At 37.9% G+C, this 26022-nt stretch overlaps 1 protein-coding gene and 1 non-coding gene across 3 annotated transcripts in view; both read right to left on the reverse strand.

Moving 5' to 3' along the window:
- Nucleotides 1-19715, reverse strand: part of EIF2A (eukaryotic translation initiation factor 2A) — a 39065-nt gene extending 19350 nt beyond the window's left edge. Inside the window, exons 1-6 of one of the 2 annotated variants that reach the window (XM_052638847.1) lie at nt 19695-19715; nt 9149-9218; nt 6203-6277; nt 2838-2941; nt 1525-1624; nt 1191-1273 (exon numbers count right to left, since the gene is read on the reverse strand). In XM_052638847.1, the coding sequence (XP_052494807.1) occupies nt 1191-1273; nt 1525-1624; nt 2838-2941; nt 6203-6277; nt 9149-9195 (409 nt within the window). In that variant the 5' untranslated portion in view covers nt 9196-9218; nt 19695-19715. Of the gene's footprint in view, nt 1-1190; nt 1274-1524; nt 1625-2837; nt 2957-6202; nt 6278-9148; nt 9219-19694 lie in introns of both variants that reach the window. The other variant, XM_052638839.1, reaches the window with a different exon arrangement.
- On the reverse strand, nt 12787-12918 carry LOC128058403 (small nucleolar RNA SNORA42/SNORA80 family). Its single transcript, XR_008200465.1, has one exon. It is a non-coding gene; the product is annotated as a small nucleolar RNA SNORA42/SNORA80 family (small nucleolar RNA).
- Nucleotides 19716-26022: the final 6307 nt, after the last annotated feature.

Genomic DNA, 26022 nt, shown 5'->3' on the forward strand with positions numbered 1-26022 from the left:
CATTAATAAGAATAATTTTTAAAATGGATTTATCGTATATGTTTATTAGGTTGGGGGGAGGCTAACTTGCCTAAGGAATCTAGTTGCTAGTGAAAGAATTCATCTTGTTAAAAGTGATAAAGGAAAAGAATATTTATCTTGCCTTTCCGATATAAAAAGTAACACTAGATAACCAAATAGTAGAAAGGGGAATTCTCTTTATAGTGGTAGTATAAACTAACAAATGAAATGAGAAGGAGGGAAACTTTAATATCAGCAATTTCTAACCACTCATGAAATAATCGATCAAGGCACTGAATATTAGTGCCAATTAACTATACAAAATTAAAGACAATGAGACATTAGGTGCTTCTTGATAAAAAAAAATACTGCCTTATGATGATGTAGTCTTGTCCTCATATCTCCCAAAAAGAACCTGAAACTGACCAACTCTAGATTCAAATAGTTATTTATAGGAAATAGATGAATATGGTAAATTACAGAATAGGATACAAGAGCAAAACTTAAATTATGGGAAGATATATAATACAAGTAACCTTGTTTCTAAAATAATAAACTGCAAGGGGAAAAAAAGAATAGAGAGGAAATCTGTATTTAAAGAAACATATATATATATCTCAACTGTAATATGAAAGACATTATCTAGATCTTGAGTTTTAAAAAACTTATATTTGCAATTATTAGAAATGTGAAACTGACCAGATTATTTTATAATCTGTGATAACAGTATTATGACTACCTTACTGAAATATTTACAGGTAAAATTATATGATGTTTATGATTTGCTTAAGCAGAGTAAAAGAGATGATAGGTGAATAGATGCCTGGATGAAGAATGACTGGCAACAGGCTGATGATTACTGGGACTAGGTGTCTACTTTTGTGTTTGAGATTCTACACAATAGTTTAAAAATTCATATCACAGAATTTCAACAGCAACTAAACTCAGTAAGAGCTATTCAAATATATTAATTTAGTAGTAATTAGATGATAAAAATTTATTATAAAATAGTATCTTTGTGTTGTAACATTTTACTAGCATTTAGACTTCAGTTACTCAAATGAATTCCTGTAACAGCAACTGTTAATATAAAAACAGTATTTAGGAGAACCATATGATGCCATATAAGGCAATAAAAACTGTACATATTTATAGTAAATAATAAAATTATTTCATAAATCTTTCCATACTAAAGTTGTTGTTTTCAAAAAAGTGAACTTCATTGTTAACATTTCGGGCACAAAGCGTTTCATCTTCTGACCAGGAAGGACACCTACAATGAAGAGCAAGAATATAACTATAGCATGTTAAAGTTTATGATATTATTTACCATTTAAGGAAGAATACTTATAAACAAAGAAAGATCAAGATCTTACTCTATTACATTTCCACGTACAAAATCCTTAAAGATCTAGATTTTGATCTGACAAGTTATATTCTATATTATACCAGAAAAACAAACAATATACAAAAAAGATATTTAAAATATTTAAAAATAACTAATATTTTAAAGCACTTATTTACCAATTTTGCATTTTTTTCTGAATGAAGGACTTCAAACATGTTCCAGTTTTCACATCATAAAGTTGCAGATTGGGTATTCCAGCTGTATCATCTTTAGAAGCTGCCATAAAAATAAATTTTTTTGCAGTAACTGTGTCCTAACACCAGTAAAAAGATTTCATTCTTAGAAAAAATTTCAAAAAGATTATAAAGATCAGGTAAGAGATGCTTTAAATCAACTTTCCCCTCTAACGTAAATTATAGATTTAATCACCCATTCCTAAAGCCATGACGATATGACAGCTGTTTGAGAAGTTCAGTATTTCTGAAATGAGTCAATTACTACAGTTTTCAAAAATACTTAGGAGATTTCTTGTTTGTTAAGTCTGATGTGGTTTGCTGCTAAACAGATTAAACTGTCTTATCATGAAAGCTGTGTCTATAAGTCATACTCATGAAAAAAAGTTATATAAAACCACTCATAGTTCTCAACTGATTCTCCAATTCTCTTTTACTTACTTGGAAAACTAAGATTCATTACAGTCCATGCCTCTTGCAAGAACAAACTCAGAAGGTTTATAACCAAATAATCAACTAATTGATGCTGGGAGGGATTGGGGGCAGGAGAAGTGGACGACAGAGTATGAGATGGCTGGATGGCATCACCGACTCGATGGACGTGAGTTTGAGTGAACTCCGGGAGTTGGTGATGGACAGGGAGGCCTGGAGTGCTGCGGTTCATGGGGTTGCAAAGAGTCGGACACGACTGAGCAACTGAACTGAACTGAACATATATTTATTCAACAATATCCATATTATTACAAAATGCTTTTTAAAGTAAGCTCTATACCAGTGCCCAATATTTTATTACTCATCTACAAAGCAGTTACATAAAATGCTTATATAAAGTATATTAGATCTTTAATTGTGCCAGAAAATGGCACACCATTTCCTGCTCTGTCATACCATCCACATTTCTTAGATGATGTGTCTACTGTACTTCCTCTTTCATTTATGCTTATATAAAACATTTTATTTTAAAGTTCATTATTATTCTTAATTTTGAGATCTTCTTTATCCAGTGATTATTTACTTTATAAGTTTTCCCTTGAGCTTTTTCTTTTCCTCTATCTCATGACAAATCTAATTTGAAATCATTTAAAGTATACTATATTTGGGGAATGCAAGATTCATTGTTTATTAAAAACATTCTTAAACACTGCTTAGTATTATAAAGATTAATTACTTTCCTATAAGGTTATAACCTCCTCTTTTTTCCCCCACTGAATGGCATTGGTCCTATCAGAATATTTTTACAATTGGAATATACTTACTAGTGTAAGGCTGCCACGTTGCCAGGACAGTGTTTTTTGGCGAGAACTCAAGGCAAACTGCCTTTGGAAGGTCAAAGGAGTGCAGCAGTCCCTTGTTAGTGACACTGATAACATTTATTCTAGTTTCAAAAGAAATACTTCAGCAATGAAATACTGTTTCACAATAGTCAGCACTATCCAAAACATTCATACTTCTTTTTAAATACAGATCACTCTAAAGTGCTCATTTTTCATAAAGATCAATTTTCAGTTAGTTCTAGAAAATATCCAATAAATAACATTAAAAAGTGTACGTTTTACCAAAAGGCCCCTATTTAAGGCTGGTGCTGGGAATTAAAATAGAATTTTCAGGAAGACACAATAGATGATACCACCTTTAGCCAAAAAGGAAATAACAGGCCTTTGAGTGAACACAGTGCAAACCCAGACAAGCAAAGGAATATCAAATTCAAGAGAAAACAAAAGGTATATTTTTTAATTTGAGTAAATGGAAACTGCAGCAGCTGGGGAAATAATCAAGGAGAGTTTTGATGTCTATTAAAATCTCAGAAGCATTCTCCAAGAATTCTATAAGAATTATCATGATACGATAAAGACAAAAATGACAATAACTGTATATTAAAAAAGAAGTTTCCACTTTTGGGGAATATTTTTTACATACTATGTTCTGTTTTAACCACTTTATGCACATTTTATCATTTAATACTCACAACAATCTCATAAAAATAGATATTAACATCTCCATTTTACAAATGGTGAAACTGAAGGTTAGAAAAAAAGAAGTGATATGATTTGATAATTTGCCCAAGATCATACTACTAATAAATGCCAGAGCAAAGCTTTGAAACCTGTTTGGCCTGACTTGCTCTTGTGTAGTCCTTAGGATTTAAAAAAAAAAAAAAGATAGTCCTTCTCACTGCAGAAATTCCTTAAAGTTATTTTGTTCAACTCAAGTTTGAGAATACTGGGTTAGGATAAGCAAAAACTGCTTAAACACACTGACACACACGCTTACAACTGTAGATTCTTTACAATTTACTGTAAATTACATATTTTAGAATTACATGAAGTTTTTTGTTGTTGTTGTTGTTGTTAATAAACTTTGAAGTTATTCTTAGTTTAATGAAAGGTGTATATTTTATACACATATATTTAAGGAAAACTCAGCTATAGCTTCTGACTTAATTAACCACGGACTCAGCAAAGACTACAATCAATACACTACATCTGTTTCTCTTGCCCCAGGAACAATATGTATTGTTGTGGCTGCAGCACCTTAAGGAAATAAATACTAGAGCAAGGTATGAAAAAACATATTAAAAACATGAATGGACACAACATGTGGGGACACAGTAAAAGGATTGAGTTCAATTCAACAGAAAGCAAAGTAGAGATATGACATATAAAATAATGATAATTGCCAAAGTGAAAATAAACTTATTCAATAAACTCCAAGTTATCGGAATAAAGGATACATGAAAAAGATAATAGGCAACAAAAAGATATATAGTATATCCTATCAGATAGTAAATTTCTATCAACTTATTACCCAAATAGTACAAACTAAAATATGGATTTAAAAACAATACAACCCAACAGGTTATACCTAAAGAAATAAGTTGAAAGTGCATCCTTTCTTTTTTTTTTTTTTTTATTTTTATTCTGAGTTTATTTAACATTTCATCCAGTTGAAATGAAATAATACATGGACTCCAACACTGGCTAGACACTGTGCTAATACTGAAATAAAAGCTGCCAGTCATTCATACTTATAATTCATTATGTTACCCAAAATATTAATAACTATTTACCTTTATAAGCTTATTGCACTTCATGTCAACTTTTCTCCAGAAAAGGTATTCCTAAGAGATCAGCAAAGACTGCCAACCTTGGTTCATTTTGTTCCTTTTGATAAACCATGATTCAACTTTACAGTTCATATTTCTCTATTGAAGCATCAAAAATCAGAAGCTTCAGCAGATAACGTTTAAAAAGACACATCTCCAGCCTCGTTCCCTTTTGTCATGAGGCTCTGGTTATCTCATCCTGGTACGTATTAAACGTTTGGTCAGTTTGTCAATCTTTCAACCAGCCATTCATTTTTCAATGAAGGTTAAGACTAACATGGAAATGCCAATGATCCGGGGCTAAGAATTCTGAGGTTAGCTGGAGGCAGGGGTGGGGGGGTGGAGGCTTCAAGGCCTTGAGTGTGAAATTGTTAGTGACTCAGTTGTGTCCGGTTCTTTGGGACCCCATGCACTGCAGCCCGCCAGGCTTCTCTGTCCGTGGGATTCTCCAGGCAAGAGTACTGGAGCGGGTTGCCATTGCCTTCTCCAGCATCCTTTCTTTTGAGACTAAGACTGTTAACATTGTGAATAAGACCTGATATAATCACATTCTTAATTTGATAGTAGTTTTTTGATTGTATTTAGTAACTTACAAAAAAATACTAATGAACATTTTTAATTATGAAAGTGAATCCTGCCAGCTACTTATAGTTGTAAAAGGGAATCAACTAACTCAACACAATCTTTGTAGCACTTTTAAAAATCATGTGTTTAATCCAACTTGACCTGATAGTCGAAAGACCCGAGAATCTATTACTATGGTATAAGAAACATTTAAAATGCATTTTTCAAACTCATGTAATCATTTTTTTCTCCTTTAAAAATCTAAGCTATTGTATCTGGCTAAACACAACAACACTAAGATAACTTTAAATCAAGCAACAAATATTTGGGCATTTTTCCTGGTTCTGTTAATTAAAATACAGTGACTATGAAAAATGGAAAAGGATTCATTTCTGAGTGAAATTATGACACTGAAGTCTAAATACTTATTTTGCCGTAAGACCAATTTTATAATCAGATTATTTTATGTAATATAGACTATACCAAACATACTTCTGAATAACTTATACTTAATGACATGCTGTTATCTACAACAAAATTAAGAGCAATAAATACAGCTGTTAAGTAATTTAACAGCAAAAATATAAAGTATCTAAGATAAAGGAGCAAAAAAGAGAACTACCCTCTAAATATTAATGCAGAACTCAAAAAATCCCAACCAGTAACTTAGAGCACCACTTAAAACAAACTGTTGGCATTAAATTAATAGCCCCTTTTCATATGTTCCTTTTTAATTCTAAGAAACTAGAGAACTCAAACAAGTTTGACACATAAATAGAAACTAACAACTTTGGAGATGTTCTGTGGATGTTATACTGGAGATAATACCTAACTGTACCAAGATTATAAAGATGGAGTTTATAAATGACATCCAAATACATGTTATTCAAATAAAACAATTATGTTTTATATTCATGACATATACAAAAAAAAGTTATATAAATAAACACTAACTTTTCTCCATTGCCCCAGGCAAACAAGGTCCCATCCTTACTAAAGGTATAGGCTTTGCAATTTTTCCCAGATTCTCTGAAAAATAACAAGAAAAAAAAAAAGCTTACATTAATAAACGTTAATACTTTTAAAGAATCTAATCAAAAATCCACAATCTTACTAATTTAGTGACTAAGAACTTACATAGATTTTAGAAAATAATTCTACCATGCTTTAGTTTGTCCAAAATACTTTCTCTCTTAAAATGTAGCATTGACTACCACTGTAAAGTAAGCTGGAAATCGATTTTTATACCAACAGATCAATCTTAAGTAAGAAATAGAGCCCTTTGGGGTAAATAACTAGTTTGTCTGAAAACCCAAAAAAGTAAGTGTATGTGGAAACTAGGAGTTCCCAGGTGGTTCAGTGGTAAAGAATCCGTCTGCAATGCAGGAGACCTGGGTCTGACCCCTGGGTCAGGAAGATCCCCTGGAGAAGGAAATGGCAACCCACTCCAGTATCCTTGCCTGGGAAATCCCAGGGACAGAGGAGCCTGGTGGGGCTATTCCATGGAGTCACAAAAGAGTCGGACAGGATTTAGCAACTAAAAACAAACAACAATGTGGAAGTTACCAGCTGTCAGTCCTTATCCTGAGACAGCTGGATTGAAGGATTTCAACACAGCTTTGTAAAGAATTTCCCAAACTACCAGCGTAACAAAACAATGGTGGATACAATATCCTCAAGTAGCCAACAAGTGCCCCTGGATTTGAAAGACAAAGATCTTCTATCAATTTCTCCTGTGCAGAGACAGAAAGTATTAACAACCAGAAGAGGATATTCACATTAAATAAATATGGATGCAGGATTCTGTACAAAACTAACCTGTGGAACTTGGGCTTGTTGGCAATCTTCTATCAAATGATCAAAACTTTAAGCACTGTATCTCTCAAATGGAGATGGCCACTGTGAGCACATCTCCCAGAGATAATGAAGACCCATAAAATGTGTGTGTGTGTGTGTTCAGTAATGTCCATACATGTAGTCACAACACCAGATCAGAATTTTGTAGCTAATAAATATCTGAATTGTCAAACGACGACACACTGAGAACTCACCAGTACACCCCTTTTAAACAGGGCACTATCCTTGCATTAATTCATCTGATGATGACATTTGTGTTTCTGCAATCACACAATAATGCCCAGATCTAAAAGCCTGACTAGAAGCAGGTTTTAAAAAATCTTCATAGAAGGTAAATACTACACTGTTCCTACTGCAACTCACCAAGAGACATGCAATGTCTCCTTGTTCTACTCTTAGTGATGCTGAGATTGTACTGGACTCATTATGCGCCGCCTCAGATCCAGCAAATCCTTCCTGCTCCCAGGCGCCAGCCATTCAAGAAAGAGATGTGGCCACCTCATCTCCTTGACACCACCGGTGGTCTCAGACTCTTCAGGAATGAGGGCCACATTTCAGCATGGCTTCCATCACACCTACTGCAGGAGCAAGAAGAGGAGCACTGGCACTCAGATTCAGCCCAAAGAGATCAAAAGAGACTCTGGCTGCAATCAATTCTGTACCCATCCTCTTAACAACAGGTTGCTCTAAGGCACAGTGGTTTTATACAACCTCACTGGAAAGATTTGCATGACCAAGCAACCCGGCTGGATTTTGTGAACTGGTGGTCAGCTCAGTGTATCCTATTCTACGTTTCCTTTCACTTCCTTTTCTCATTTCCCTTTCTCCCTCAATCCTGCTGACTTGGGACTGCACACCCCAATGAAGCGCAGCACAAAAGCTTTAATACAGACTCATTTTCTAAAGTGGTACTTCTCAAACATTAATGTGCATACAAATCACTGAGGACCTGGTTAAACTACAGATTTTGATTCAGTAAACTGAGTAGGGCCTGAGATGTTATATTTCTGCACTGACTCAAGGTGTTGCTAATACCGTTGACCTTGGGCCCATATTTTCTGTAACAAAGTTCTAGAGAACTGGATCTCATAAAAAAAATCATCAAAAGAGTCAGACGATGGCAGTCTGATTATAAAGTTCCCTATCAACAGTTCATCTAACAGTTTCAGCATCTTTTGATGATAATTTGCCTAGATCAGTTGTTCGCAAAGTGTGGTCTCTAGACTTGAAGCATCAGCATTAACTGGGAACTTAAAAATTCTTATTCATGGGGTCCTGCCCCAGATCTACTGAATCAGAAAACCTAAGAGGCAACAGTATCCTGTGTGTGTGTGTGGTTTTTTAAACAAGCTCTTCAGATGATTCTGAGGCATGCAAAAGCTTGAGAACCACTGATACATGACTTCTTTAGGATAAAGAAATGGTAATGATCTAAGCCCAACTTTCCTTCTGGGTTTATTACTGCTCTATAGAGTTTTCTTCATCAACAGTTTGGTTTCTCTGAAAAAATTTGTACAGGAAAGGTAACATAAATGCTTGATTTTTTTTCTTTATCAGTTTTCGAAGTAATGAACAGGATCCCATCAATGTCTAACACTGACCAATAATATTTGGAAGGAGAAAGATTTTGGAGGGAATATTTATATACTTGACATGCCTTAACTTTTGGTCATTATTCTCCTTAATTCTCAAATTGTTTTCTTTAAGGTTGGCATGAACTCTTTCAGGTTGACTCCTATCACAGTTTAGCAAAACCCCTTAGGCTGTAATTTAATGGAGATGATAGGCAGTGGTTTGGCTATCACAGTCACAAGTTTTTCCTCATTCCTCTAAGCCTCAAGCATGAACTAAATTACACTGTTGCCTAGACCTTTTAAAAGTACTCAAGCTAGTGTTTTCAAATCTAAAGGTCATTTTTTTGTTATACACAATATGCATTCTTCCCATCTTCTGTTAACATTATATGGTATGTCCCAAGAAACTAGCTTATCTGTTCTTTCTTTTTTTGTTCTCTGTAAATCACTCAACAAAATAAAACCATACCTTGGGAACACTGTGCTTTCTGTAAAATGTGGTGGTCCATTTACCATGTACAGCCCTTCTGATCCTCGGACTAAAGGGAAAAAAAGGGAAAGAATCACCATTACTTCATTAATAAATACTCAGTCATCACAAATGTTTAAAAAAGTGAAAAGTTTCCAATCAAAATACTAATAAAATCACTAAATATTTCATAGAACTATTGAACATCAGCATTAAATGGGTACATTTTTCTTGCTCTTCTGCGTAAGATCATGTAACTGCTGGGAAATAAATAGGTAATGCAATGAGTTGAATGTGTCTCCACAAAAGGCTCATGTTGAAACCCTAACTCCAATGTGATGGTACTTGATGGTGGAGCCTTTCAGAGGGTTACTAGATCACAAAAGTGGATTTCTCATGAACAGGATTAGTACCCTTATAAGAAAAACACAGAGGATATAGGAGGCTACAATACACTCGCAGACTGCAAACAAGAAGAGGGTTCTTACCAGCACCTGACCGTGCAGGCACCCTGGTCTCAGACTTCCAGCCTCTAGAACTCTATCTTCTGTTGTTTACAAGTTACCTAGTATGCGGCACTTTGTTATAACAGCCTAAACTGACTAAGGGGCTTCCCAGTTGGCGCTAGTGGTAAAGAACCTGCCTGACAATGCAGGAGACATAAGACATGCAGGTTCGATCTCTGGATCAGAAAGATCCCCTGGAGGAGGGCATGGCAACCCATTCTAGTATTCTTGCCTGGAGAATCCCATGGACAGAGGAGTCTGGCAGGCTGCAGTCCATAGTGTTGCACAGAGGTGGACACGAATGAATCAATTTAGTGGGCACACATGTAAACTGACTAAGACAGTCAATACTCTTTTTTTTTTCTCCTGCAGAGCATACTCATTTAGTCTCTACGGAGATTACTTCAATAAACCCACTTTTATCTATCTTACAAGAAATCTATGCATGTGCCTTGAAATATAACATTCATACTTATATCCTTTCATTCAAATGGGAAAAAAGTGATCTTAGTATTATGTTTTCACATTATTGTGTAATCTCATTTTCAAAATGTATGGCTGTTGGAAACAGAATTAGAAGCTGAGTCTAAGTTAAATCTTTGTATCAGCTTACTGTTTCAAGTAAGTTTTATAAATAAAAGCTCAAAATTGTAACTGTCACCAGTGAAAAGTAGTTGTATTGTAACAGAGAGGACATGAACTCAAAGGCAGACCTCAGTTCCTACCTGGCTGTGGAACCCTAGCTACATTACTTCCTCGAAGTCTGTGCCCTAATCAACGAAATGAAAACTTTAGAACACTGTGTGCTTTATGTAAAATAATAACATGAAAATATAGTATAAATTCATGGAAAGTTCTTTAAAAAACAACAACAACAACAAGGCACTGTTGTCACAATTTCTTGAACTAAGAGAATAAGTAGGATGAGACACCGACACCCCCAATGATACTAAGGTCCTAAAAAATTAGGTGGGAACAAAGTTCAAGATTAAATAAGCAAAAACATCTACAGGACTAGATTCTACTTTGTTTTAAATGGCTGAATTAGAAGCTTATAAAGCTGAACCAAACAAAATGATCCATTCATTCAACAAATGTTTGCAGGGGGAAAAAAAAAACTACCTCTCATGTTGAGTACTACAGATACAATAGGGAGGAAAATCACTCTTGTCCCTGACCTCGCTGATCAAATAATTAGTCAAATAGATGGAAATCTATAACTGCATTTGGTGCTACAAAGGAAAGACAGAAGAGGCTACTGGAGTGAATAATTCAGAGTTTCAATCTAAAAATCGAAGGATGGGAAAAGCATCCTTGACTAGTAATTTGTGTGCTGATATGAAAGATAAAATAGCAGTTAACAAGCAAGGTGTAACAGTAACAAATACAGAAGCTCCATGGCAGGAGAGATGACAGCATCGCAGAAATGCAAAGAAGGCCTGTGTCGCTGGAAGGAGATGGATCTAGAGAAGAAAACAGGGCTCAGACCAAACAAGATCCTGGGGCCTGAGTTAGGCAGCATTGGACTGGAGCCGAAGAACCACGGGAAAATTCAAAGTTTTAGGCAGATTTTAAAACCAGATTTGCAGTTTGAAAAGGCCAACCTGACACAGTGTAGAGAGAGACCCAGAAGGCAGTGAGAGGGTGTGAAGAGACTGCTCAAGATGGTCTGCAGGAGCCCCACAGGAGAGATACAGAAACCGCGGCAATTCCCTGCTGGTCCAGTAACTACGGACTCTTGTGTTTCTACTGCTAGGGGTCCGGGTTTGATCCTTGGTCAGGGAACTATGATCCTGCAAGCTGTGCAGCATGGCAAAAACAAGACAAAAACCTTGGACTAGGGACAGGCAGTGGAAATGCAAAGTGGGGAATGAGCATTCAATATTCAAGAGAGAAAACTGACAGAACTTGGTGATGAGTCACTATTTTATCAGCTGGAATTCCTGCTAGCAGCAACAGTACAGACCTGAAGAAAAGGTTTCACTGAAGTGCACCTGCTTCCTTTTCTACCAGCTATTTCCAAATCTCCCACTCTTCAGCAGCAAAGCTGGTACCCAAGGGCCACTCGAGGCTCCAACTCTGATCCCTGTTTCCTCTCCCTTCCCAAGGGACAGTTCTCACAACATTGATTTTCTGCCTATAGATTATTAACTAGCTCAATTTTCAGATATTGAAAATTGCTATTTACTTTTCAAAGTAAATGCTTTAAAGTTAGAATGAAAGTAAAAGAACTAGTGACAAACAAGATAAAAATCTATGTACTCAACGGAGCTTTCATTCTAGTGGAAAGATGAGAAGTAAGTTGAGTAAACACATAACTGAATAAGTTTCTTCTCTACATTCACAAGTATAAAACTGGATACCATGCTTCCTCATATACTAAACTGAATTGCCAACCTGTTGTGGGTAATTTGCCCTTGAACAGAATGGAGTCTAGCAAAGTGTTCTACATATCAGTTCAGTTCAGTCACTCAGTCGTGTCCGACTCTTTATGATCCCATCAACTGTAGCACACCAGGCCTCCCTGTCCATCACCAACTCCCAGAGTTCACCCAAACTCATGTCCATTGAGTCAGTGATGCCATCCAACTATCTCACCCTCTGTCATCCCCTTCTCCTGCCCTCAATCCTTCCCAGCATAAGGGTCTTTTCAAAGGAGTCAGCTCTTCGCATCAGGTGGCCAAAATATTGGAGCTTCAGCTTCTTCATCAGTCCTTCCAATGAACACCCAGGACTGATCTCCTTTAGAATGGACTGGTTGGATCTCCTTGCAGTCCAAGGGACTCTCAAGAGTCTTCTCCAACACCACAGTTCAAAAGCATCAATTCTTCTGCCCTCAGCTCTCTTTATACTCCAACTCTCACATCCATACATGACCACTGGAAAAACCATAGCCTTGACTAAGTGGACCTTTGCTGGCAAAGTAATGTCTCTGCTTTTTAATATGCTATCTAGGTTGGTCATTACTTTCCTTCCAAGGAGTAAGCATCTTTTAATTTCAAGGCTGCAATCACCATCTGCATTTCTACATATATCAAAACCTAAACTCTTCATAGGACTGCCTACAAGTCTCTCTGTCTGGCCCCTGCACAGCTTCATGTGCTATGCATTAGGGGTTTGTTTTTTTTTTTCCACTGTGCAACCCACTTCAGTGCCTGCAGCCTACGGGCAGAGGCTGGGCAATGGTTCGGGGCCAATTTTTTCTGGCATGGGACACTATGAGAGGCCCAGGGGGACGGGCCTGCCATAAATCCAAACCCATGCATTGCACTAAGGATCTTAAAAAATGAGTCCATCACCACACTCAAGATAATGGTTTCAAATGAGCTCAGTCCATTGCTACACCTTGAATGAAACACTGATGAATATCTATTCTAAAAATCTCTAATATTTAGTAAACATTTTCTGCCAAACAATGTTATTTTAGATGACTTGAAATCTATGAAGTTTAATTCTTAACGTCAGAAATTCTCAACTGTTTCTTGTTTTTTTTCCTAAGATTTTTGGACGTGGACCATTTTTAAAATCTTTATTGAACTTGTTACAATATTGCTTCTGTTTATGTCTTGGTTTTTTGGCCATGAGGCATGTGGGATCTTAGCTCCCTGAAAAAGGATGGATAAAATCTGCACCCTGTTGTACTGGAAGGCGAAGTCTTAACCCCTGGACAGTCAGAGAAGTCCCATTCTTGGCCTTTGACTAAAATCAAGTATTCCATCAAAATTCTCTTACTACACAGGCAAAGCTGTGCTCTTTCCTGTCACGAAGTCAATCACCTGCTGCAATACAATGTATGATACACTGATTTAGAAGAAAAGACACCATTCTTAATACTACAATTACAGTTTTAATAAACACTTGAAGGGTTAATGAAAAATGAATTTCCCAAACTAGGGCATATACAGTTATCAGATTACATGTTACAACTAGGTTACATAATATTCCATTAGCCTAACGAAGTCCCTCTCACAAACTGCATTGACAGTTTAACTCACTAAGCATTCTCTTTCAGAATTCTCACACTCATCTAGGAAAACAAAATGGTACATTGTCAGCACAGACCCAACGAAGCCACAAATACTTTTTAAAATGTGCCATATGCTGGATGCAATCAAACCATGTTCTACCCAAAATAACTGGCAAAAAAGAAAAAAGCCATCCCCAGCTCATCTCAACTTCTTATGCTCTCATGGTATTTGTACCTAGTGACCTCAGTCCTCTGTATCTGTTGATTCTGTTGTCATTACCAACCCAATGTTGACCTGATGAAAATTCAAAGGTTTCGTATGTTATACTAAAGTGGCAGCTGTACCTCAGAACCCAAGAAGGTGGCCTTCTGCTACAGCAGTGGTAACTTTCAGGGTATTCAGGGCAATCAGTACAGGTACAAGATTTTCCTCTTACAAAATTCCTATGTCATACTTATACTCCAAACTAAGATAAGTAGAAGATCCCAAGAGTTGCTATAGACTGAATGTCTGTGTACCCCAACCCCAAATTCATACATTGAAACAATCCTTAATGGTATTTGGAGTGGCTATGGGGACTCCTTTTCAACATGCACATGTTCTCATTCTAAATAAAGAACACTTTAAAAACAAAAATCCAAAGTGGTCTATGATCCCGTTTATACAACACTCTTGAAATGACAAAGTATCATGATAGAGGACAGATCAGTGGTTGTCAGGGGTTACAGGCGGATGGAGGCTGCAACTAGAAAAGGGTGACAGAGTAGTCCTTTGTGGTGATGGCGCAGTTCTATATTCTGAGTGTGGTGGTGACATGAATCTGCACGTGTGGTAAAACACATGCACGCACGAACGAGTAAAATCCAAATAAGACAGCAGTTTAGTAAATACTACCATACCAGTGTCAATTTCCTGGTTCTGACAATACACTATAGTTATACAAGATATTATCATTGAGGAAAGTTAGGTGAGGGATACACGGGAACTCTCTTTTGACTCTTTTTGCAACTTCCTGTGAGTCTTAATTTACTTCAAAATAAAAAGGCTTTTTAAAAGCCCATCATTTTTTGGTAATACTTTGTTTACAATATTCCAAGAAATGAAACCAATCAAAAGTCTGCCAACATTCTGCAAGAATGGATTTGCTTGGGAATACTGAACAAAAGTGTTAAATTAAAAATTGCACTGACCAAGAATTTCTGTACTAATATAAAAACATATTCTGCAAGATGAAAGTACGTACTAAAATCACTGCAGATGGTGACTGCAGCCATGAAATTAAAAGACGCTTACTCCTTGGAAGGAAAGTTATGACCAACCTAGACAGCATATTCAAAAGCAGAGACATTACTTTGCCAACAAAGGTCCACTTAGTCAAGGCTATGGTTTTTCCAGTGATCATGTATGGATGTGAGAGTTGGACTGTGAAGAAAGCTGAGCGTCGAAGAATTGATGCTTTTGAACTGTGGTGTTGGAGAAGACTCTTGAGAGTCCCTTGGACTGCAAGGAGATCCAACCAGTCCATCCTAAAGGAGACCAGTCTTGGGTGTTCATTGGAAGGACTGATGCTAAAGCTGAAACTCCAATACTTTGGCCACCTCATGCGAGGAGTTGACTCATTGGAAAAGACCCTGATGCTGGGAGGGATTGGGGGCAGGTGGAGAAGGAGACGACAGAGGATGAGATGGCTGGATGGCATCACCGACTCGATGCACATGCGTTTGGGTGAACTCCCGGGGCTGGTGATGGACAGGGAGGCCTGGCGTGCTGCGATTCATGGTGTCACAAAGAGTCGGACATGACTGAGTGACTGAACTGAACTGAAAGCTACTTTATGCACTAATGATACAGTTGGTTCCCATTAAATTAGACAACTTCTTTATACATGATGCTTTACAGTAGATATGTCTATTATAGGGGAACTAAATATCAATTATATTCATCATAAAAATCATAATGAGTCATTACAGCTTTGTTCATACATGTAAACCACTATTTAAAACAAGTATTTTATTTTATAGTTCCCTACACAGAAATACAACTATAAGAAAGTGCTGTAAGAAATTTTGGAACCACTAAGATATGCTACTGATAATATACTGTATTATCAGTGTGAGCAACTTCTTCCACAAATTTGAATACACAGATACACAAAGTTTATCAGATGAAATGCAAAATCAGGTTCATAACAGAACATAAACTTCATTATAAATTAATAAAAGCAAAAATAAATATGGACTCAAAACAGACTCTTTTCAATAACTGAAACAATCTTTTTCTACATGACTTTCTAATGAGGCATTCATTTTAATTGGAAGTGACTAAATGTGAAACAATGAGTAAAGTGTGGGGATAGCTTAATGCAGTGTATTGACATGACATGATTCCTTATTTTTGATGATTTTCCCCTTTAATCATAAAAGGATCAACATGTTCTATAAAAAAAGAAAAAAAAGAATACAAATGGTTCCTCTCATTAAAGCAACAAATAAACGACAAAGTTCCACAAAGAATTACTGTTTAAAAACAATAATTACGTTAAATACTGTGCCTATATAGTATATTTTTAAAACTTCCTAGCCTTTCTAGATACATACCATTCATTGCTCTAGGTCTGAGTTAATATGAGAAAACTATGAGGCTTCAATGAAAATTGGCCCTAGGTCTGGGATACAGTGATTATATCATACTATTTCCAATCCTTGTACCCACTGAAGTATATATCAATTTAGGAAAATGACTCAATCTTGATTATCTCAATGGCATCAAGTAGGCAAGCTGACTGAACAACATGAGCTTCATGTAAGGGTTACTGTTCTTTTATGGCCAAGCATCCTGGACCCCCTTTACAGGAGACCTTAGTTTTCCTTTGAGAAATATCCAGAGGTGAGAATAATTTGGTTCTGGTGATCCAATTAAAAACTGACTAATTTAGGACTTCCCTGGTGGCACAGCGAATAAGAATCCACCTGCCAGCAGCAATGGAGACAGAGAAGAGATGTGTGGTCAAGGGTGCAGGAGGGGTGGGACCAATGGCGAGAGCAGCATGGAAACATAGACGCCACCATCTGTAAAACAGACAGCCAGTGGGGCTGTGCCATATGACTCGGGGAACTCAAACCAGGGCTCTATGGCAAACTAGAGGGGTGGGATGGGGTGGGAGGTGGGAGGGAGGTTCAGGAGGGAGAGGACGTATGTATACCTATGGCTGATTCATGCTGATGTATGGCAGAAACCAACACAACATTATAAAGCAGTCATCATTCAATTAAAAATTAATTAATTAAAAAACCAAACAGAAAAAAAAAAAAGTAAATCCTGAGAGTTCTCATTACAAGAAAAAAATTTTTTCATTTCCTTAAATTGCATATGAGAAACTTACTGTGATAATCATTTTGTGATATAAGTCAAATCATTATGCTATATACCATAACCTTATCCAGTGCTATATGTAAATTATATCTCAATAAAACTGGGAGAACAACAAAAAGAACCCACCTACCAATGCACGGGACATGGGTTCAACCCCTGGTTCAGGAAGATTCCACATGTCCTGGAGCAACTAAGCCTATGTGCCACAACTACTGAAGCCCGGGCACCTAGAGCCTGTGCCCTGCAACTAGAGAAGCCACCGAAACCAGAGAAAGCCTGTGAAAAGCCACGACGCAGCGCATCCAAAAATAAATACATACATGGGGGAAAAAAAGGCTCTTAAAAAAAAAATAAATAAACCTGACTAATTAAATGGCAAACAAGAGCCAAGCCAACTCAAAGACAGCCAACCTTAACATTGGCACAGATGTGCACTTTCCTTAGGAGCTGCTAAGCTGGCTGAATGTAAACCTGGGGACCCCAGTTAAAACATTAGCCTGAGGATAAATTTAACCTGAAAGAAAGTAAGAGCTTAGGGATGAAGAAAAACAGATTTTTGGAATCATGAGAATACCTGAATGTAACAGTGAAAGCTTTAAGGTACATGAGATTTTTTTTTTTTTTTAATCCTTTCACTTGTTTTACCTTTCTGTCATTTCCAGTGAAAAATAATAACTAATATAATTTACTAGGTAATCTTAAAATCATTAACAACTCCAAAATCCCTTAAATTTAAAAAAGATTTTGGAAGTAAAAGGATCCATTGTTGACTGAAATACCTATACTCAGAATGTTTCAAAGATTAATCAGTATGTTCCAATGAAAGAGTGCCAGTGAAAGAAAAATGAAACATGGGGTTGAATGATTGAATATAATTCTGACTTCGCCAATTTGTGATGTGAATCTCACCACTTAATTTCTCTGAGCTGCTATAAATGTGAGAATATAATGAGAAGACTGACTGGATAACTCTTAAGCTCTTAAGTCCTTGATTTTAAGCATTGTAAGAAAACTGTCACTCTTGGTTAGTCTGACTACAAATAAAGGGGTTATCTTTCATTAATTTACTCTTCCATTAAATATTTAGTGTCTCTTGTATACCAGGCATTGTACCTGGTATTGAGAAGACAGGGATGAATAAGAGTCTGTCCCTGCAATTAAGGTGTTCACAGTCTACCAGGGGAGAAAAGCATCTGAACAAGTAGATAATTATCTTATGTGATGAATGAGAAGGGAAAAAAAAAGTATATATGAGGTACAAAAACAGCCTGAGGAAAGACTGACTATCCGGGAAAATTAAGGAAAGCCTTCATAAAGCAATGACGTCTAAAATAAAATTAAAAAGATAAAAAGAAGTCAGCCAAATCAACAGAAAGAGGATAGTGTTAGACTAAGGAAATACGTGGCTCAAGGGTTTTAAAGTTCAATATTGATGAAGAACAAAATAGGATGAGGTTGCAAGACATAAAATGAATGACAAGAGCTATTCAAAAGATTATAAAGGGTTCCACATGCTGTGCTAAACAGCAAAGAATTTACCCTGTAAGCAGTTACTATAAGGATTTTAAAAGGCAAGAGATAAAATGATTACATTAAAAAATGTATTAATTTTTAAAGTTCAAAAAAGCATTCAGTATTCCTAAATTGTAAGTAACATACAAGCTACCTTTGTGAAATTAGAGAAATAAATTCATTTAGTTAGGTAATTATGCTTTTAGGCAGTACCTGCCTGGCAAGGTATCTAACAAATCAGTCAGTATTTGACAAACGTTTGATGAAAGAACTGTGGTAGCCACACTGAATGTGAATGAGCCTGGTGCTTAACATTAACAACAAAGATCTCCAAATGCAGAATGGCAAAAGGTGCAAAAGTTTTTTAAGGTTCAAGTCTCAGGGGGAAGTAACCCCTTTCCTCAATGGCTTCTTTTTCCTTCTACATGTTATTAAGTTATTGGTAACTTAATTTAAGCCTTCTTTTCTCTCCCAACTCCCCTCTCCTTACTTGAAGCTCATATATGAGACTCCAGCCACTACTCTACTCCAGAGTCATCGCCGATATTACCTAAGAATAAGTTTATTGTCTTCTATAACATTACAAACTATGCCTCGGCTTCAAAACCTCAGGAATCACATAATGTTCTAACGTTGCTACTTTATAATGCTCATTGCTACTCCTCTAGACCACACTCTCCTCTACTTAAAACTTACACTAGCACAGTCCCACAAACTGCATTACAGCAAAGAGAATAGGATTTGTCATTAGTTAAATTTCGGTGTATTTAACGTGCATGGTTACTCTAGTATTAATAAGACTTTCCTTTTACAGAACTCAATGACTTCACACTGTCAACAGGGCCTGTGACCTGGTAAGCGTTAGAGTACTACCGATATTGCAGACCCAGGTTAACAAATTCCACTGGCACTCTGTTCTTACGCCCCTTTCACTATTCCCGTAGAACTTGAAGTGTTAGGAAAGAATGATGGATGGGCAAAAGCGGGGGGCGGGATGCTGGAGTCCCGATGCTAGGGCCTAACTTCCTATTGCCACGCTACATCAAGAAATCCAAAAGGCGCTCCGGCTCTACTGCAATCCACAAAAAAAGGCAGATCTGACTCCAAGGCTTCTCGCGTAGTGCCCAAGGTCAAAGACAGAAAAAACTCTGCTCTAAAGAAATAGTCCCTCGCTCGTTCAGAACTCACCTGTCAGGAGTGGCGTGGACGGCGCCATCTTGTCCCGGAAAGAGAAACTCAGATACTTGGGTCAGAGTTCACGAGGGCCGAACCCGGCCCCAACACGTCTCCTCCGGCGTGGAGACAGCGAGCTTGTGTTTCCTGGGTCATGAGCCTCGGGGCCAATTCACTTCCGGTCGGAGCGAGACGCTGAAAAGACCTGGAACGCGCGCACGCGCAGCTTTGGGCCCGCGCTTTACGGAGCGTGGGGGGGCGGGGCTAGGGTCGGTGCGCCGGACTTCACCCTCCCTCTCCGTCTTCCTCAGCAGGCGGAGCCTGCACTTCCGCGGGGCGGGGCCAGTCCAGTGCTGACGTTGGCAGCGGATCCCGAAGCAGTTTGAGGCGACGGGTTGCTGCACTGTCTCGTTGTTGCGTTGTGTTCGTTTCCTTCCTCTTACACTCCACGCTCCCGGCGGCGGCCAGAGCGGCAGCGCGAGACTATCCTGGCGGCCTGCTCTCCACCTCCCGCGCGCCCGCCTCGCTCGGCCGGACAGTCCGGCGTCGTCAGTCGGCCCGCGCCCCGCTAGGGTTCAGACCCGGAGCCCGCCTCGCCCAGGCCCAGCGGTCGGAGCTAGCGCCCCGCCTGAGAGCCTCCTCGCTCTGGCGGCGCGGCCACCGGGAGCGGAGCGTCGGTCGCAGCGGCCCGAGAAGAAGCGAGCGAGCGAGACCGAGGGGTGGCCGGGGCAGGCGGTGGCGCCGCGAAGATGGTCGCCAAGCAGCGGATCCGTATGGCCAACGAGAAGCACAGCAAGAATATCACCCAGCGCGGCAACGTCGCCAAGACCTCGGTAAGGGAAGAGCGGGCGCCTCTCTCCGTTCCGCAGCCGGTTCTGAGGCCCGGGATCCAGGGCCGCGTCGAGCTCTCTTCCCCAGACTCCGGCCCGAGGTCGCGAGCTGGATCTAAGTTGGGAGCTTAAAAGACGGGTGCGGGATCTGGTCGACTCGGGAACGCGGGAGAGACCTGTGATGTGCGGGGACCCGGCCACCTGGCCCGGGGTGCGGGCGGTGAGAGCCCGGGCTCGGGGCGGGTTTTTTACATTGCAAACGGCGGATTTTCCATTTTGCAGAGAAATGCTCCTGAAGAGAAGGCATCTGTAGGACCCTGGTTATTGGCTCTCTTCATTTTTGTTGTTTGTGGTTCTGGTAAGTGTTTTGGGGCCGACCGTCGGGTTGGGTGTTGGATGACGGGTTTGGGGATGACGTGGTGACCCATGAGTGGTGAGTCCTACCCGCGTAGTTCTCAACCCACCTGCCGGGAGATCCGTATAATTTTCTTTCGTCCGAACCAAATTACTTGTCCCACATATGTACAGAGGGTGGTGCTCTAGAAACTTCTCCCCGTTTGATTTGCGCTCACAGAACAGAAAAGGAGGTCAGGTCCTCAGTAATTATCGAGTTGAAAAACATTAGATCAAAACAAAAAAACACCTTCCAGAATGAGAATTTAGAATGTTTAGCAACCTTTGAGAAAGAGAAGCTTGTGAATTTCACGTTCATGGAATTATTCGAACTTTAACGTGTTCCAAAATCTAATGTCTTTAAGTCAAAATTGGTTATGTTTTATAAAGTAAAGCTAGTACAAGGAATTAATCCACTGTAGAGGAATTTGTACCTGATTAACAATTTAATGTGTGAGACAGATGTTTTTAGTTTAATGAAAGAAATGTTTGGCATATGGTAGGAAGAATTAGTTGTCAGGGCAGACTGCTGTTCTGTGGCAGACAAGAGTGGTAGACTCTTGTCTCTGCGAATGGATTACAGAATGTCTTTCCTCTCTTCATTTATTATCTTAATATGCAGGCTCTTAATATGGAAAAAACATGTTTCTGCTTTCCTTGTCTTGACATTTTAAAGTCACTGGAGGTTTCTCTCAACCATTTCCCTTTGTCTGTCTCCTGAACGTTGGAGAAGCTTTCCAGATAAATGGCCAAGAGCCAAGCAGTTTATGTAACCTAAAGATAATTGAATTTCAGCTTCCTAAGAATGAGGAAATACGCATATATTACAGGCCAGGTACACCTGATATTTAGGGTTAAACCAAAATACTTATATGCTAGAAAAAGCTGTTCACTTCGGTACTTTCTTTCTTAAAAATCACTCCTTATTTGATAACGCTTAAACATTTAGACATAAAATTCAGGAAAGCTAAGGCATAGAAAAGTAATTGTATTATCACAGTAGGCCTGTTTTCATATTACTTGAAGTTACATAGTATTTGCAAGTAATTGTCAGGGTGTTCTTGGATTCTTGAACTACTTTAATATTTGTCGGTTGCCAGGCCTGTTTTATTCAAAGCATGTTTTAATTTTTGCTCTTTCTTTTTACAGCAATTTTCCAGATTATTCAAAGTATCAGGATGGGCATGTGAAGTGACTGACCTTAAGATGTTTCCATTCTCCTGTGAATTTTAACTTGAACTCATTCCTGATGTTTGGTATCCTGGTTAAAAACAATTCAGTAAAGCATCCTGCCTCAGAATGACTGTTCATATCATCCTTCATGTGTCATTCCAAGGTTTCCTCACAAGTCATTCCAAGTTTTCTAGTGCATACCACAGTGCCTTGCAAAAGCACCACATGAATAAAGCAATAAAATTTGATTGTTAAGCTACAGTAGTGGACCCTACTTATTCAGTCAGTAAAGAGTAAGTTTTTGGTTTTTTTTAAATGTGGTTATTAGAACAAGATATAGAATAGAAAATTAGATTAAATCTATGTAGACAGGGTCTAGATTTTGTTAGCCCAAATGTGTAAATGCAGTTAGCTTAATTTAAAATTTGGAATTCTACAGTTTTTATATAGCTAGGCACTTTATTACTATTTCTTGAATTGAAAGCACACTCCCACAGAGGGTCGTGTAACTGTCCTGTAATAAGGTACTTATAAATGGAACAACTACACGGCTAGCCTAGTTTTCCCACAATCTTTTAGCATCTAAATTTTTTTTTAAAAGCTTCTAAATGCCCGATATAAAGGGAGATGCTTACATCCACAATGTCTATTTTAACATTATTGTTTCTATTGCACTACCTTGGATTGTGCATGAGTGAATATACTAACCAAGGATGCCATAAGAAAACAACTTGGTTGAGCATTTTATAACTTAGTCACTTCAGTTTCACTAACAGTAGCCATGGTGGAGTAAAGTCAGGGAAGGTTTTTTAATATCACCATTGATTTCACCAGAATTACTGTAATATATCAAAGGGGTCTATTACGGTGAACAACATTTTAGGGGAAAATACTACTAAAAATGGATGCCTCACCAGGACATAATATTGAGTCCAGTGTGCCATAAGACATCTTATCATGTTGATAGCACTTTTAATACCAAAAAGGCACATCAACTGAAAAGTTACACTTAGTTTGGAAATGCTTTTCTTGATTTATGGTTAAAATTATGTTAGGATACTAGATATATCAGACTAAAGTGTCATTGGGAATTAAATGGATTTACTGATAAGAATCAGTCCTTAGTCTTCCCTTTGTTGTATGATTTTACAGGTTATGATTGATCAGACTTTGTTTTTACTAATGGTAAGGGTGAGTGAGAAGGCAGGTTTGAGGTTTACTGGTACTATTGAAAATTTCAAGTATTGGCTATTTAAATACTTAGCCGTAAGGTTGATGAAAAAAGCCTGAGAGGTGTCTGTGTGTTAATGAATTGGAGAGAAAGCTGCTTGTTTGCTTTGTTGATTGCCTCAGGATATCTCTTTAAAATAAGCTGTTTTAAGAGGAGCAGAAGGGAAATCTACTACCTAGTCTATACAGTATGAACCTCAAAGCTTCTGATAGCCCTAACTATGGGGGAGAGTGAGCGAGAGGAGTGGTTGGGATGGTCCTTGACTACTCTGGAATAGGAAAGGAATCCGCTGACCTTGGTCCAGCACGTTTTTATCTGCATTGTTAACCTGCCTTTCTCACCCAGGAAATCAACCCCTGTGTTTGTTTCCCTCTTGGTTAACTAATTCTATTGTACCTTTAAAAATGAAATTTATTGTTCTAAATTCATAGCAGGTGCCTTAGTCTTTGCTTTTGAGTCAAACTATTCCATATCTCCATATCAGAATTTCCCTTTGGTTTACTATAGATAGTTGGCTTTAAAACATTGAGTTTTTTTTCTTTTTTTTTAACAATGTCTGTTAATTTGATTGTTAAATTGCCATAGTGAGCAATCATTTTACATAAGTAAAGTTGCATTCCTTTTGTATTTCATATGTAATTACCAATTGGGTACATTTTATATTAAGGATGGATTATGCATGTTTGGGTCAATGAAAGCTATGTCTTACTTGATTTACCCTTTAAAAATAAAGATCCCTGAATAGTTGATGTTTTCTAAAAGAAAATGATTTTGTAGAGTTCTTAATCTGAGTATACTTTTTATAATTAATAGATGATTTTAAGGAATGCCTGGTGTTATACTTGAGTTAGAAGAAATAGTACACAGAGGCACAAATTTTAAGGTTTATAACTGGGAATAGGTACTAAAAATATATATAAAAGCACAATGGTTTAAATACTTTCCCACGTGGAATTTACCCTCATCTCATTATTTGAGTCTGGTACAAGGAAAAAGCACAGTTTTTTTGATCTCCCTTTCCCAGTTGAATTTTATATGTCACCTAATGTTGAGTACAATGTAGAGAATAAATAGTTATTGGGGTGGTCTACATTATCCAATTACTCTTTTGTAATTTAGCTATAACATTTCAAGGAGTTGTCAGTGACTTCATTTTATCTCTTGGGTTGTATATAATGTTGCTCAACGTAATTAAGCGGGTTTCCAAAATAAGTGAAGATTTTCATTGTAACAGGATGCATTGTAATAGACTTTTATTTACATTAAAGAAGTGTATATATTCAACTGCAAGGCCATGGCTCTTCTCACTGAGGTTCCTGGAGTTTTGGCACATGGGAGATTCCACAACAAAATTTTATTATGCTTTAACATCTCTAAAATTTAGGACATCATCAAATTTTCCACTTAGAAATTGTCTTGAAGTTTGATTTAACTTTACCTACCTTTTTAGTTTCTTGTCATTTTAGATGCAAACCACAACTTCAAGAGGTAGGAGTTCAGTTCAGTAGCAAATATTACGACACTCCCTCAGAATCCTTTCCTGTCCTAACAGTCCCACTGTGCTTGTATTACTGTATCTTCAAGTTGAGTTAGAACAAAAATGTCTGAATTTGGAAAAAGTTCTAATGAGCAATAAAAGGGTAGAAATTAACTTGAAGGGAAAAATTCAACTGTCTGAACTTAAATAATTCAAAGTAAATTCATATATATCACAGAATCTCAAAGATAGAAATGACATAGGAAATTTAGCACAACTGTCTCAATTTACAGATAAGAAAATTCGTTTATTCAAAGGTAACTTAGGTGCCAGCTCTGGAAATTGAGCTGTGAATATAGAGTCCCAGCACTCAGATGTCTTCCAGTCAAGTGTTAGTCACTCAGTTGTGTCCGACTCCTTGTGACCCCATAAACTGTAGCTGCCCATGGGATTCTCCAGGCAAGAATACTGGAGTGGATTGCCATTTCTTTCTCCAGGGGATCTTCTTGACTCAGGGATTGAACCTGGATTGCTCACTTTGCAGGTAGATTATTTACTGTCTCAGCCACCAGGGAAGCCAGTAGTAAGGAAAAAATGAAAACAACCGTAATTGTAATAGGTATTTCAAAAAAAAAACCAGATGAATGGAGTCTTTGCCCTCATGGGGCCAGTTGAGGTAGAAAAGAAACTAGAGCCACGGTTTTCTGGCTCACTAAACCATCTAGAAACTGTAGGACTGATTACAATATATCCACACAGGACACTTCTGTTTTCATGAACTTTTGCTTCTGCTTTTAGAAAAGCTCAAATTTTTTTTTTTTTTTCTGGCTGTGCTGAGTTGTCATTGCTATGCATGCTTTTTTCTAGTTGTGGGAAGCAGGGGTACTCTCCAGTTGCTGTGCTTGGGCTTGTTGCCGTGGCTTCTCCTGTGGAGCACAGGCTATAGGGCGCCCAGACTTCATTAGTTGCAGCTCCTGGCTTCAGAGCACAGGCTCAGTAGTGGTGCATGGCCTTATTTGCTCCATGGCGTGTGGGATCTTCGGGATTGAACCTGTGTCTCCTGCACTGGGCAGGCAGATTCTTTACCACTGAGTCATCTGGGAACCCCCTAAAATTTTTTTGTCCTTTTATGGATGCAACTTCTTTTGAAAATGAATTTGTGACAAATTTACTATTGTTGTTTCCTGTACAGCATGAAATTAACAAAGATTAAATCAGTAATGTTATTCACTATAACAT

Source organism: Budorcas taxicolor, chromosome 1 (genome assembly GCF_023091745.1).
Source record: "Budorcas taxicolor isolate Tak-1 chromosome 1, Takin1.1, whole genome shotgun sequence".
Lineage (NCBI taxonomy): Eukaryota > Metazoa > Chordata > Mammalia > Artiodactyla > Bovidae > Budorcas > Budorcas taxicolor.